Here is a 13,234-nt window from a genome sequence, read left to right as displayed (position 1 = left end):
AGAACATGAAGACTCCTAACTTTGGGAAACGAACTAGGGGTGGTGGAACGGGAGGAGGGCTGTGGGTGGGGGTGAATGTGTGGCGGGCACTGAGGGGGTCAATGACGGGATGAGTGTCATTTTGTATGTTGGCAAATTGAACACCAACAGAAAATAAATTTATTATTAAAAAAATCAAAAAAGAAAGAAAATGAAGCCATGAAAGGGTAAACTGTTTCTATGATATATGGAAATTTCTTTAATGTCCCTCACAATAAATTCAATAACTTTGCAAAAAAAAAAAAAAGAAGAAGAAGAACTGAGTAGAAGATGCCTAGATGGATAGCAGACAAATCAAAAGACAATCAACATCACTCATTAACAGGGAATACAAATCAAAACTACAATGAGACAGCTCCTCATACCTGTCACAATGGCTAAAATTAACACAAGAAATAATAGGGGCTGGCAAGGATTTGGGAACCAGGAACTCTCTTATGCTGTTGGTAAGAATGCAAACTGGTGCAGGCACTCTGGAAAATACGATGAAGGGTCCTCAAAAGTTATAAACAGAACTAACCTGTGACCCAGCAACTGCACTATTACCCAAAGGTACAATAATACAAATTTTAAGAGGTACCTGCGTTCTGATGTATTATCAACAAAAGCCAAGCTATGGAAAGAGCACAACTATGGAGATGGTCCAAAAGTGCATGGACTGTTGAGTGGATAAACTGGTGTATTTACAATAGAATATTACTTAGTCATCACAACATGAAATCTTGCCATTTGCAACTATGTGGATGGAACTAGAACACACTATGCTAAGTGAAATAAGTTCAGAGAAAGACAAATATCATATGATGTCACTCATGTAGAACTTGGGAAACAAAACATATGAAGACGGGGGGGGGGGGGTGCGGGGGGGGCGGGATGGGGCAAAAGGTAAGAGGGAAACCGCAATAAGAGACTCTTAGTAATAAAGAAAAAACTGAGAGTTGATGGAAGGAGATGGGTGGCAATGGGCTGGATGACTGATAGCCATTAAGGACAGCACTTGATGTGAGGAGCACTGGTGTATTTAAGTGATGGATCATTGAATTCTACTCCAGAAACCAATATTTCACTGTATGATAATTAACCAAAACTTAATTTTTTAAAACTTTAAAAAAAATTGTGGGGGCATGGGGCAAGATGGCGGAAGAGTAGAGTCCTCAAGTCACCTGTCCCCACCAAATTACCTAGATAACCTTCAAGTCCTGAAAATCTACGAATTCGGCCTGAGATTTAGACAGAACTGTCGGAATGATACAGTGAGAAGAGTTCACGCTTCTATCAAGGTAGGAAGACGCGGGGGGTGGGGGGGGGAGGGGGGGAGGAGGGGGTTAAAGAAACCATAGGCATCCGAGGGGGAGGAGCCGGGCTAAGGCCGGGGTGAGTGTCCCCAGGACAGGAAAGCCCCGCCTGGAGAAGCAGGAGCTTCAACAATCTTCCCGGGCGTTAGAGCAGGATCCCTGGAGGGCGGGGATGCCCTCAGGCTCCCTGGGACACTAACAGACACCTGAGCCCCGGGGAGAGCCCCACAACCCGTGGCCGAGCTCCCTAAAGGGCTGCAGCGCGCGCATGGCTGGACCCGGGAGCAGGTCGGAGGGGCTCGGGCGGAGGCTCCGCGGAGGCGGCTGCGCGGCCCGGAAGCAGCACAGGCAGCCGCTCAGGCGGCCGCTCAGGCGGGGGCTCTGCGCGGCTCAGGCGGAGGCTCCGCGCATAGGGGGCTGCGCGGCCCCGGGAGGGCAGGGGAGGGGCGGGGGCGGGGTGGGGGCGGGGGCGGGGGGGGGCGGGGGCGGGGGCGGGGGCGGCTTCGGTGGAGGCTTCCAGGATTGGGTCCCAGGTCGGGCTCCCTGCATGGAGCCTGCTTCTCCCTCTATCTGTGTCTCTGCGCCCCCCCCCCTCTCTCTCTCTGTCGCTCATGCATAAATATTTAAAATCTTAAGAAAAAGAAAATATGGCCCATTCTATGAATACAGAAATTAACGAAAGCTACCCACAAGGGAGCAAAGACTTGGACTTACCACAATCAATACATTTTATCATATGCTAAAATGACTTTTATATTTTGGCCAAAAAAAATCCCAAAGGAAACAAGCTAAATCACGTCTCAATGAATGGAGAATTTCAATAAAAATATATCATAAGAACAAGCAAAAACCCAAAGCTGAAAATAACAGCTGAAGTTAAAATCAGCAAACATGAAATTAAGGCCAATTAGAATTATCTGAGGAGGAGTCTGGGGAAATAGGAAAAGCAATAAAGCCTAGGCTATGATAAAGCCTAGCATAATCAAAAGAGTATAATTTTGGAATAAGGACAGGCATACAGCTAAAAAAACCAGAAATACACTATAAATACACACATACATCCATAATTCCACTGGTACTTGGCAAGGATACTAATACCACTCAACAAGAAGAGAATAATCGGTTAAATGAATTGATACCACATGTAAGCAAAGTTGGAACTTTTTCTAACAGTATATATGAATGGAACCCAGATCTAAACAGCATGTGCAATGGAAGAAGGACAGGCAAAGAGGGTGGAAAGTAGAAGAGGAGGAAGAGAATCCTCAACAGATTCTGCCCTGAGCCAGAGCCCAATGTCTCAGAACGTTGAGATTATGACTGAGCTGAAACCAACTGCATATTTTTAAATGGGAAATTTTGTTATGTTAAATTTAATGTCTATTAAGTACTTCATTTTTTATTAAGGTGATATTATTAATATAAGTACTTAATAGACATTTCTCAAAAAAATCAAATATACAAATATCCCAAGCCTATATAAACATATTGAACATCATTAGTCATTTGCGAAATGTAAATCAAACTTCAGTGTGAACTACTTAAAATCCACTCTGATGACTATTATCAACAGAACTAAAAAAAAAAGTGTTGAAAAGGGTGTGGAGAAATTAAAACCTTCATATATATGGACAATACCATGTAAAGTGGTACATCTACTGAGGAACAAATGTTGCGGCTTCTAAACAAGTTAAACATGGAATTATCACATGATTTCTCAATTCTCCTTTAGGTATACACAAATGAATTGAGAACCCCACTCAAACAAGTACACGTACATTTGTGTTCATAAAAGCACTATTTACAACAATCAAAAATGGGATCATAGCTCTATCAAGAGATGAGTGAGTAAATAAATTCTGGCACATCCATATTATGAATTATTATTCAGTCTAATAAAGTATGATGTATACTGTATATGTATGATGTATACTGTATGATGTATAGGTACATGCCACAACATAGCTGAATCTTAAAAACATAATGCCAACTGAAAGAAAACTGACATGAGAGACATACTATTTAACTGCATTTATATGAAATATCCTGAACAAGATAATCCTTAAAAATGAAATTAAAAAATTGAAACCAAATCAGTGTTGGCCACAGGTGGGGAATAAAAATTGAAATGTAACTGTTTAATTTCCATCTGGGTGATAAAAATTAAATTTAGTAAGATACTGCTTATCCAATACAACATTATAAATACACTATATACCAGTAAAAATGTTAGTATCCAGAATCTATAAACAACTGCACAAAATCAACACCTCAAATATAAACAATCCAGTTAAGTAAGAAACAGATAGAAGAAGACATTTATCCAAGAAAGAAACACAAATGGCCAACAGACATATGGAAAGATTCTAAACGTCACTCCAGCATCAGGGAATACAAATCAAAAACACAATGGTAAGGATGGCTAAAACGAACAACACGGGAAACCACAGGTCCTGACATAGGTGTGGAGAAAGGGGAACCCTCTTACACTGCTGGTGGGAATGCAAACTGCTGCAAACAGTATGGAGGTTTCTCAAGAAGTTAAAAAGAGAGCTACCATATGACCTAGCAACTGCACTCTTAAGCATTTATCCAAAGAATACAAAAATGCTGATTTGAAAAGGCACACATGCACCCCAATCTTTACAGCAGCATTATCAACACTACCCAAACTACAGAGAGAACCCAAATGTACGCCAACAGATGAAAAGACAAAGAAGAAGCGATGTATACCTGTAATGGAATATTATTCCTATCAAAAAGAATGAAATCTTGCCATTTGCAATCATGTGGATGGAACTAAAGAGTATTATACAAAGTGAAACAGGTTAGTGAAAAACAAATTCCATTTATTTCACTTATGTGGAATTTAAGAAACAAAACTGGTCAATACTGGGGAAGGGAAGAGGAAATAAGATAAAAATAGAGAGGAAGGGATCCCTGGGTGGCGCAGCGGTTTGGCGCCTGCCTTTGGCCCAGGGCGCGATCTTGGAGTCCCGGGATCGAATCCCACGTCGGGCTCCCGGTGCATGGAGCCTGCTTCTCCCTCTGCCTGTGTCTCTGCCTCTCTCTCTCTCTCTGTGACTATCATAAACAAATAAAATTTAAAAAAATAAAATCTTAAAAAAAAAAGACTTTAAAAAAAAAAAAAAAAGAGAGAGGAAGACAAATCACGAGAGACTCCTAACTCTGGGAAACAAACTGAGGGTTGCTGGAGGGGAGAGAGGTGGGACGATAAGGGAACTGGGTAATGGGCATTAAGGAGGGCATGTGATGGAAGGAACACTATATATAAGTGATGAATCACTAAATTTTACTTCTTCTGAAACGAGAAAAAGTTAATTTTTTGTTATGTAAATTTCACTTTCAAAAATCTCTTCTCATAAACAGTAGAAAGACAATCCAGAGAATGGTAAAAAAAAAAAAAAAAATACTTGCAAACAATATATCTTAAAGTCTAGCATCCAGAATATATCAAGAGCTCATACAATTTAACAAAATGACAAATACAGTTTAATAAAAGGCAGACTTGAAAAACACATTTTCAAACAATCTTCAAAGGACACACACAAGGAGACAAGCTCATGAGAAGACAGATGTTTCATGTCACTGTCATTCAGAAAATGCAAATCACAATGAGTACCACTTCACGTCTGCTAGGATGTCTACAGTGAAAAAATGTAAAATAACAAGTGTTAGGGACGATGTGGAAAAACTGGATCCTGTACATTCCCTCACAGCGAATGTACAGGAAAGTACTATGGGACAGCCACTGTGAAAAACAATTAGACCATACTTCAAAAACTTAAGTATAGAACTGTGTCATGATTTAGCACTTCCATTTCACCATATAAAACCAAAATAATTGAAAGCCAGCAGTCAAAGAAAATTTTACACGCAAATGCTCACAGAAGACTTATTCACAACAACCCACAATTCAAATGTTCATTACTCGTAAAAAAGATGTGGTGTATCACATAATGAAATGTTATTTACCTATCTATAAGAGGAATGAAGTAGTATAACATGATACAATATAAACAAACCTTGAAAATATATACTGTGTGAAAAAAGGTAGTTCCAAAAGCTTGCCTGTTGCATAATTCCCACTATTCAAAATACCAAGATTAGGTAACTCTCTACATATAGAAAAGAAATTGAGAAGACGGGTGAGGTGGGAATGGAGACTGAATCCTTAATGGGCATGGGCTTCCCCTCTGGGGAATGAAAAAAGTCCTTGAACTAGGGTAGTGCTAGTAATGGCACAACACAGTGAATGTACTTGATGTCACTGAAACGTAAACCTAAAATGATAATATCTTATGTTTGTTTCACTGTAATAAAAAAAGGATAAAAGAATATGTATACTACAAAAACTTCACATTCAAGAGAGTAAGTACAAATACTTAAGTGTACAAGACTTATTGAGAATAAGTAATATCCTATTTATAAAATATACACATATATCTCTAAAAGGATAATTTTCTGACTGTACATATAATATACAGAAGGCATATATGAGTGTAAAACTATTCCACGTGTCCAAAGGAGGAGCTAGAGAAAAAAGAGTGACTGCTTCAAAATTACTTAGGTGCTCTCTATTAGATACTGTTTCAAATGATTTATCTCAATCATACATCATCTTATACCTAACAAAATTACACTGTGCTCTAAATACTACAGTGTTATTATTAGCACTTTAAAATATGAGAAAACTGAGGCCTGAAAGAATAGAATCTCCTGCCAAATGCTTTTATCAGGACTATCAGCTGATAGTGTGGATTAAAGTATTCATATAAAAGAACTGAGGTTCAGCATTTCAAATTGTGCACATAGGAGAATTTAAAACATGAGATCAAGGTATACAACTACCTATAAAACAGATGATTTGAGTAAAAAGGAAAACTAACCAAAAAATGCTAACAGCTTGTAATTTGTAAGAGTCCAGAAAACACAAAGAATGAAGCTAGGATCGTAACAAAAAGAAGGAAATGAATAGTGATTATGTTGTTATAAAAGAGTAAATCAAGTTAAAAAAATTAGTCTGAATAACAGCTCCAAAATTCTACTGTATTCCTTTGAGAAATATTTTTTGGGGGGGGGCTAATGTAAAGTTGTATGGAGAAAAAAGGTAAATATGCTACATAAAACAAAGAAAGAACTACTGGTATTCAACAATGTAGTTATCTTTCTAATATCTATTTATGGGGTAAACTACTTACAAGGTCCTGGATAGTCTTGACGTTCATTCGTCATTCGATGCATTTCTCTCCAATTTTAATAAAAAGCCATTCTAGATTATTTTTAAAGCAAGAGAAACTTACACAAAATCTTGCTAAATTAAACTGAATTAAAATAACCAAAGAATAAGAATATACATAAAGCAGAGTGTACACAGCATAACTGCAGCTAAATAAATCTACCAATTATAAATTCAGAAACTGAACTTCATGATTGCAATCTTCGATGGATTCTCTGATTATAATGCATAATGATAAAATAGATGCAAGCAAATATAATACAATTACTAATATATGTCCTGTCTCCATTACTAGTAATGAGTATTTATATATCCCAAAATAACACACACCTGATAGAGTTCTTCCAAGCTGTACTGAACAGAGGTATTGTTCTGGATAGCCTGCACAGCTTCTTTTAGTTTTTGCCATGCCTCTTCAGTGTAGTTTTCCAGTATCAAGGGTTTATCTAATAAATAAACAAAAGATTATGAATCAAATGTTTAGGAGACAATGGCCAAATACTAACGGTGTCCAAATGATGAAATGTAACATCATCATACACTTAAAACAAATTTATTTTAAACAGGTGTGTGGAGACCACTGAGCAGGTAAAAATGTGTCTCTCCAATAAATAACACTAGGACAACGAGATATCTACATTTAAAGAAATGAAGACAGACTGCTACCTAACATATTCAAAACATAATTCAAAATCAAAGGCCTGACTATAGATATGAAAGAAAAATCTATCAAAATTTTGGTACAAAATATAGGGATAAATATTCATAATCCTGGATCTTGCAATAGATTCATTCTTGACACCACAGTATAAGCAACAAAAGAAAATTTCTTGGAGCTCATTACTCTAAAATGTAAAAATTTTTGTGCACCAAATGAAAAACCAAGAAAGCAAAAATACAACCCTGAGGATATGAGAAAATATTTGCTAACCATACAACCGATAAGTATCAAGCACCTAGAATAAAAACTCTTGCAATTCAACTACAAAAAAAGATAAATGCAATTAATAACTAGGCAAAGAATGTGAAGAGACATTTTCAAGAATTTATACAAATGGCCAAGTAGCGTATGAAAACTCAGTCAATATAAGTAAATAGATAAATGTAGGTAAAATTATGATAAACCACTTTACACCTACTAGGAAGCATACGACAAGTTTTTGAGAGAAGGTAGATATATCGGAGCACTTGTACATTTCTGGTGGGAATATAAAATTGTGGGAAACCTTAGCAGTTTTTCAATTAGTTAAACACAAAATTACCATGTAACCTCACAATTCCCTTCTTGCTATACAGCCAGAGAATTAAAACCAGGCATTCATACAAATATTAGACATAAATGTTCATAGCAGCATGAATGTCCATACAATGGAGTTTTATTTAGCCCATAAAAATGAAGCTATCACACATGCCACACAACATGAATGAACTCCAAAAGCACTATACTATGTGAAAGAAGCCAGACAGAAGAGGACACTTACAGAATGATTTCATTTATATGAAACATCCAGAATATGTAATTCCATAGAGACAGAAAGCAAACTGCTGACCATCTGGTAGAGAGGAGATAGGAAAGCAAAAGGAAGGGGCAGGGAAACGATAATGTTTATGCTTATGGGGCTTCAGTTTGAGGTGATTACAAAGGACTAAATGAGAATGATTAAAATTACTTAGTTCAGAATCCGGGATGTCTGGTTGACTCAGTCAGTTAAACATCCGACTCCTGGTTTTAGTTCAGGTCATGATCTCAGGGTCCTGGGATTGAGCCCCACTCAAGCATGCTGAGAATCCAGTCTGCTTCTCTCTCGCTCTCTGCCCCTCCCCTTACTCACTCTTTCATTCATTCTCTTGGTATCTCCCTTCCCCTACCTCAAATAAATAAAATATTTAAAAGAATGTCTCAGGTTTAGACTCAGGTGGTAGTTACATAATATTGTCATTTACTAAACCCACAAGTGTCCATTTTAAAGCAGTTAAAGTCTAATTTTGTGTAAAGTGAATTTCACCTCAGTAAAAATATAAGCGCAGAACTAATAAAAGAGAGTCTACACACTCAGCATGGAGCCCAATGAAGGCCTGAACTGAAGACCCTGAGACCAAGACTTGAGATGACATCAAAAGTCGGTCATCCATCTGACTGAGCCACCCGAGTGCCTCAGGTTTTGTTTTGTTTTGTTTTGCTTTGTTTTTAATCATCACATTCACTCTCAAGAAATTTACTATTATACAAAATTTCCCCTGAAAGAATGAGTTATTTTAAAAGCCTAAAAACCATTATTAATTATATCATGAGAAAAGAAGAGGAAGTGTTGCTTCAAATCTACAAGTTCATATAAAAAAGTCAGCAAAAAAATCAAAAGTCCGTATGATGATACTCAAAACAGTAGAATACTATTTCAATCTTCCAACTCAATGCACTAGAGTATTTTCTAAATTTGTTTTTAGTGTTAAAAATGTGAAACAGAAAGGCATATTTTTTAAATCCTTCATGTAGGAATGTGAAATTAGTCAAAATTATTTAAATAACTTTAAGAGATATTTAATACAGCTAAACCTTAACTATGAAAAAAAAAGCAGATCAAATTACTAATATCGACTAATACCGACTAAAAAACGAAAACAAAACAAAAAAAAAACGAAAACAAGAGGTATAGACCAAGGCATTTCAGTTGCTGAAATTTATCCTACAAATATTGAAATATACCAAAAGATATTGGAAGTCCTAATTTTCATTCATTCAACGACGCATGAATATAATATGAATTCATGTTATTTGAAATATTCCTAAAGATTGCTTTTTTACAGTTGCAACAATTGAAAGTCAAACTTCTGCGTAATACACCTAGTAGCATGCACTAGGTTCTAGACAGATAAAACAGAAAACCACTAGGGGGCAAAATATTAAAAACATTTTTGAAAAGTTCTACAGAATGTGGGGTGTTCTACAGAAATTCTGTAATATTTGAGATTTTCCCTACAATCAAGAGTTGTACTTTGTAAGCAGACAAGAAGTGAATATGAGAATTTCTAAACAAACAAAATTCCTCACAGTTAAAGATAGTAACAAGGCTGGAATACATCCTTTAAACTGTATAAACAATGAGAAACCTAATGGGATATCAAAAATGTTGGTTTTTAAAATACAAATGTGGGGATCCCTGGGTGGCTCAGCACTTTGGTGCCTGCCTTTGGCCCAGGGCATGATCCTGGAGTCCCGGGATCAAGTCCCGTGTCGGGCTCCTGGCATGTAGCCTGCTTCTCCCTCCTCCTGTGTCTCTGCCTCTCTCTCTCTCTCTCGCTCTCTCTCTCTCTCTCATAAATAAATAAATAAATAAATAAATAAATAAATCCTTAAAAAATAAATAAAATAAAAAAATACAAATGTAAGGATTTACTTTTAAAAACCTTACGTGAAAAAACTTGATTCAGTAATTGTTGAGTCTCTAATTTTTATATTAATATTTCCTCAAAAATTTTATTTTTTTATTTTTATTCTTTTTAAAGATTTTATTTATTCATTCATGAGAGAGAGAGAGAAAGAGAGAGAGAGGCAGAGACGAAGGCAGAAGGAGAAGTAGGCTCCATGCAGGGTGCCCGACATGGGACTCCATCCTGGGTCTCCAGGATCCCACCCTGGGCTGAAGGCGGTGCCAAACGGCCTAGCCACCGGGGCTGCCCTTCTCAAAAATTTTTAAATGCATAAAATCCATTTATTCTTACTACTAGATCTTATTTATTATTTTATTATTCACATCCAAGTGTATTATTTTTACCACATATTTTATGTCAGCAAATAATTAAATTGTTGCTTTTTTGACTATCTGTGTAAGACCACTTTTCACTATAACACAGATCTAGTCACTAAAAAGATGGGAAACTAATCTACAAAGGTTTGGAAGTCTAGAATGTATTTCAAAATCTAAGAGAGAACTGAAAATGTATTTTAGAGGGAAACAGAAAAGTGAAGCACGGAGCAAATTTCCAAAGGTCACGGGTTACGATTATATCGTGGCTGGGAAAGCAATGTTCCTAAATCTTCTAAAATTTACCTGTGCCACAAAAAATAAAACTTTATCTCTCAGAATTCAAAAATCAAAAAGCAGCAATAGGAAATGTGGAGCTAAAACTGAAATCTTTATAAAATGATCATTATGTTACCTTTAAAGTTTCTGATTACTAATTTCTTGACAGAGCCTGTGCCAAGCTTGACACCGGCAAAACCAGACAGAGTTGTGGAGGCTTCAGTCAAGTCATCTGTGTGATGGTCTGCAGCCACAGAGGGAACTATCAAGTTTCTGTTTTCAAGTTGTTCTTGTTCCTGAGAGGTAGTAGCAGATGATGAGAATGAGTCTTCCTCAGCCATGTTCACATTAAGTCCTGTAAAAAATAAATAAATAAAAATTCCAGTTTATAATTTTGTCTGCTGGATTTAAGAAGTCTGACTTAAGGAAGGAAATTTAGGAACAGCAGGAGATAACAGCAACTTGGATGCTCAGTTAAGTATCTGCCTTTGGCTCTGGTTGTTACCCCAGGGTCTCAGTGTGAAAAAATGAATAACCATCTAAACAAGAGAGAAAAATAATCAAGAGCAAAGTCAAAAAAAAAAAAGAAAAGGAAGAAGAAGAAGAAAAAGAAAACTGAAACAAGAAGTGGTAATGTAGTAGTAAATGAGAAAATAATCCTGAATATTTTTTAGAGTAACGTGTAGAGGGCATATATACCAAGGAAAGAACAAAGATCAGAGAACAAGAGAAAACGGGAAGTAAAAGGGTAAAAATAAATAAATACATAAAAAATAAATACATAAATAAAAGAAACTCCAGACAGAAAATGGAAACAGACTCAGAAAGAAAGAAAAGTGCAAGGCACCCATAAATGTAAATTTCAGAACCTGTTGCAACAAAGAGCTACCCTGAGAGGAAAAGAGACAAAGACAAACCATAGGAATGGCTAAAAAATATTAAACAGACAAGAAGAAATGAAGTATAGAAAGTCAGGAAAGGCAGAGCACAAGATTTTTATTTATTGTGTACCATTCAGGTGTTTGGAACACATGAGATATAGGGGTACACAAAAGACACAACGCTCTGGACTCTCATGAAATATTCATCATAAAGGTGCAGAAAATATGGCAAGTCTGAGAGATAAGATGGAAAATGAGAAAATAGTAAAAACTGATGCATGGGCAGAAAGTTGCATCTAGTAAGGGTTTAAAGGCGGGAAACCAGTAGAAGCAGTAAGAAAGGGGGTTGTACAATATGGTGGGGAAAAACCAAAGAGAAAAAAGAATCAGGCAAAGAATATTTACTCACATAATGAGAAAGGCATAAAGAAACTATGATAGAAATGAATATATGGATAAACACGAGAGAAATTCAGGGGAAGAGAGGGAAGCAATGGTGGACGCTAACAAACGTGCAATGTACGAGAAGCTCAACAAGACATTTTTAAAAGCAGGCATGAAGAAATAAAGACATTAACACAAAGAAAATGAAAAGACAAAAGACTCAGAGAATGAAATGCAGGCTATATTTCTGAGGGATAAAAATATGAAAAGTCAAAAAAACAAATAAAATAGTACTTGTGTCATGAAGATACAGAGACACAAGGTAAACATTCTATATTTGTAGAACTCTTTTCCCTAACATAGAAGTAGGGAAAGAATAGAAGTAGGGAAAAACAAACTACTTCAAGAACTGGAGAGGACACGTATATGAACAAACTAAATGACATCAACAGAAAGAAACCAGTGATGATTACCACATAAAAGCATTAAAATAAAAAACAGGACATCGAAAAATGGAAACAGATGAACATAAAAAAAAAAAAAATGGGTACATAAAAAGTCAGAGATTTAAAACTGGATTAAAAAGAAAACCAAAATGGGGATCCCTGGGTGGCGCAGGTGGCGCAGCGGTTTGGCGCCTGCCTTTGGCCCAGGGCGCGATCCTGGAGACCCGGGATCGAGTCCCACGTCGGGCTCCCGGTGCATGGAGCCTGCTTCTCCCTCTGCCTGTGTCTCTGCCTCTCTCTCTCTCTCTGTGTGACTATCATAAAAATAAATAAATAAATAAATAAAAAACCAAAATGTACAAATAAAAGTAACAACTTGTGTAAATATGAGAGAAACCACACCAAACTGTGGAAACCTAAGAAATACAAAGTGAAATACCCGTATAAACTGCACTAAAGGCACAGCATGGACGGGCAAACTAAGAGTCGAAGACACGCTCAAATCAGATATAATGAAAAACAAACTTGAAAAGGCGCACAATATAGAGAGAGAGGCAAAGAAAAACGGAAAGGAGAAAGGCTGAGAAAAATAGGATGTTCACTCGAAAACGAAAAGATGGAAGCAAGGTCAATAAAGAAAATAAATATTCACATTCTTAAAGAGTCACTTACAAAGCCAACGACAGAAGCCTGTTAACCACTGTGACCTAAAATACCAACAAGTTACTCTCAAGATTAAGGCATAACGAACTAGTAATAATTTACACATTTTGGATGCTGGGGCGCAAAGTACTTGCCTCTCTAAAAGATGGAAAACTACCTCAGCAACGACCGCCGGTGGACTACCCCACGGCCCCACGGTCTCGCGATGCGAGACTTCAACCGGTCTCCACCGGAAATGACGGGA

The 13,234-nt window shown here is 37.0% G+C and overlaps 1 protein-coding gene across 1 annotated transcript in view; it reads right to left on the bottom strand.

Moving 5' to 3' along the window:
• The window catches only part of LOC140629708 (cullin-4B-like), a 63,281-nt gene extending 50,051 nt beyond the window's left edge, over positions 1 to 13,230 (bottom strand). The window contains exons 1-3 of the mRNA XM_072819279.1: positions 13,125 to 13,230; positions 10,753 to 10,971; positions 6,925 to 7,040 (exon numbers count right to left, since the gene is read on the bottom strand). Of these exons, the coding sequence (XP_072675380.1) occupies positions 6,925 to 7,040; positions 10,753 to 10,957 (321 nt within the window). The 5' untranslated portion in view covers positions 10,958 to 10,971; positions 13,125 to 13,230. The remainder of the gene's footprint in view (positions 1 to 6,924; positions 7,041 to 10,752; positions 10,972 to 13,124) is intronic.
• Between the last annotated feature and the right edge of the window lie 4 nt (positions 13,231 to 13,234).

Source organism: Canis lupus (assembly GCF_048164855.1).
Source record: "Canis lupus baileyi chromosome Y unlocalized genomic scaffold, mCanLup2.hap1 SUPER_Y_unloc_10, whole genome shotgun sequence".
Lineage (NCBI taxonomy): Eukaryota > Metazoa > Chordata > Mammalia > Carnivora > Canidae > Canis > Canis lupus.
Note: the sequence above shows the minus strand (reverse complement) of the source record. Positions and strands in the feature narration are given on the sequence as shown.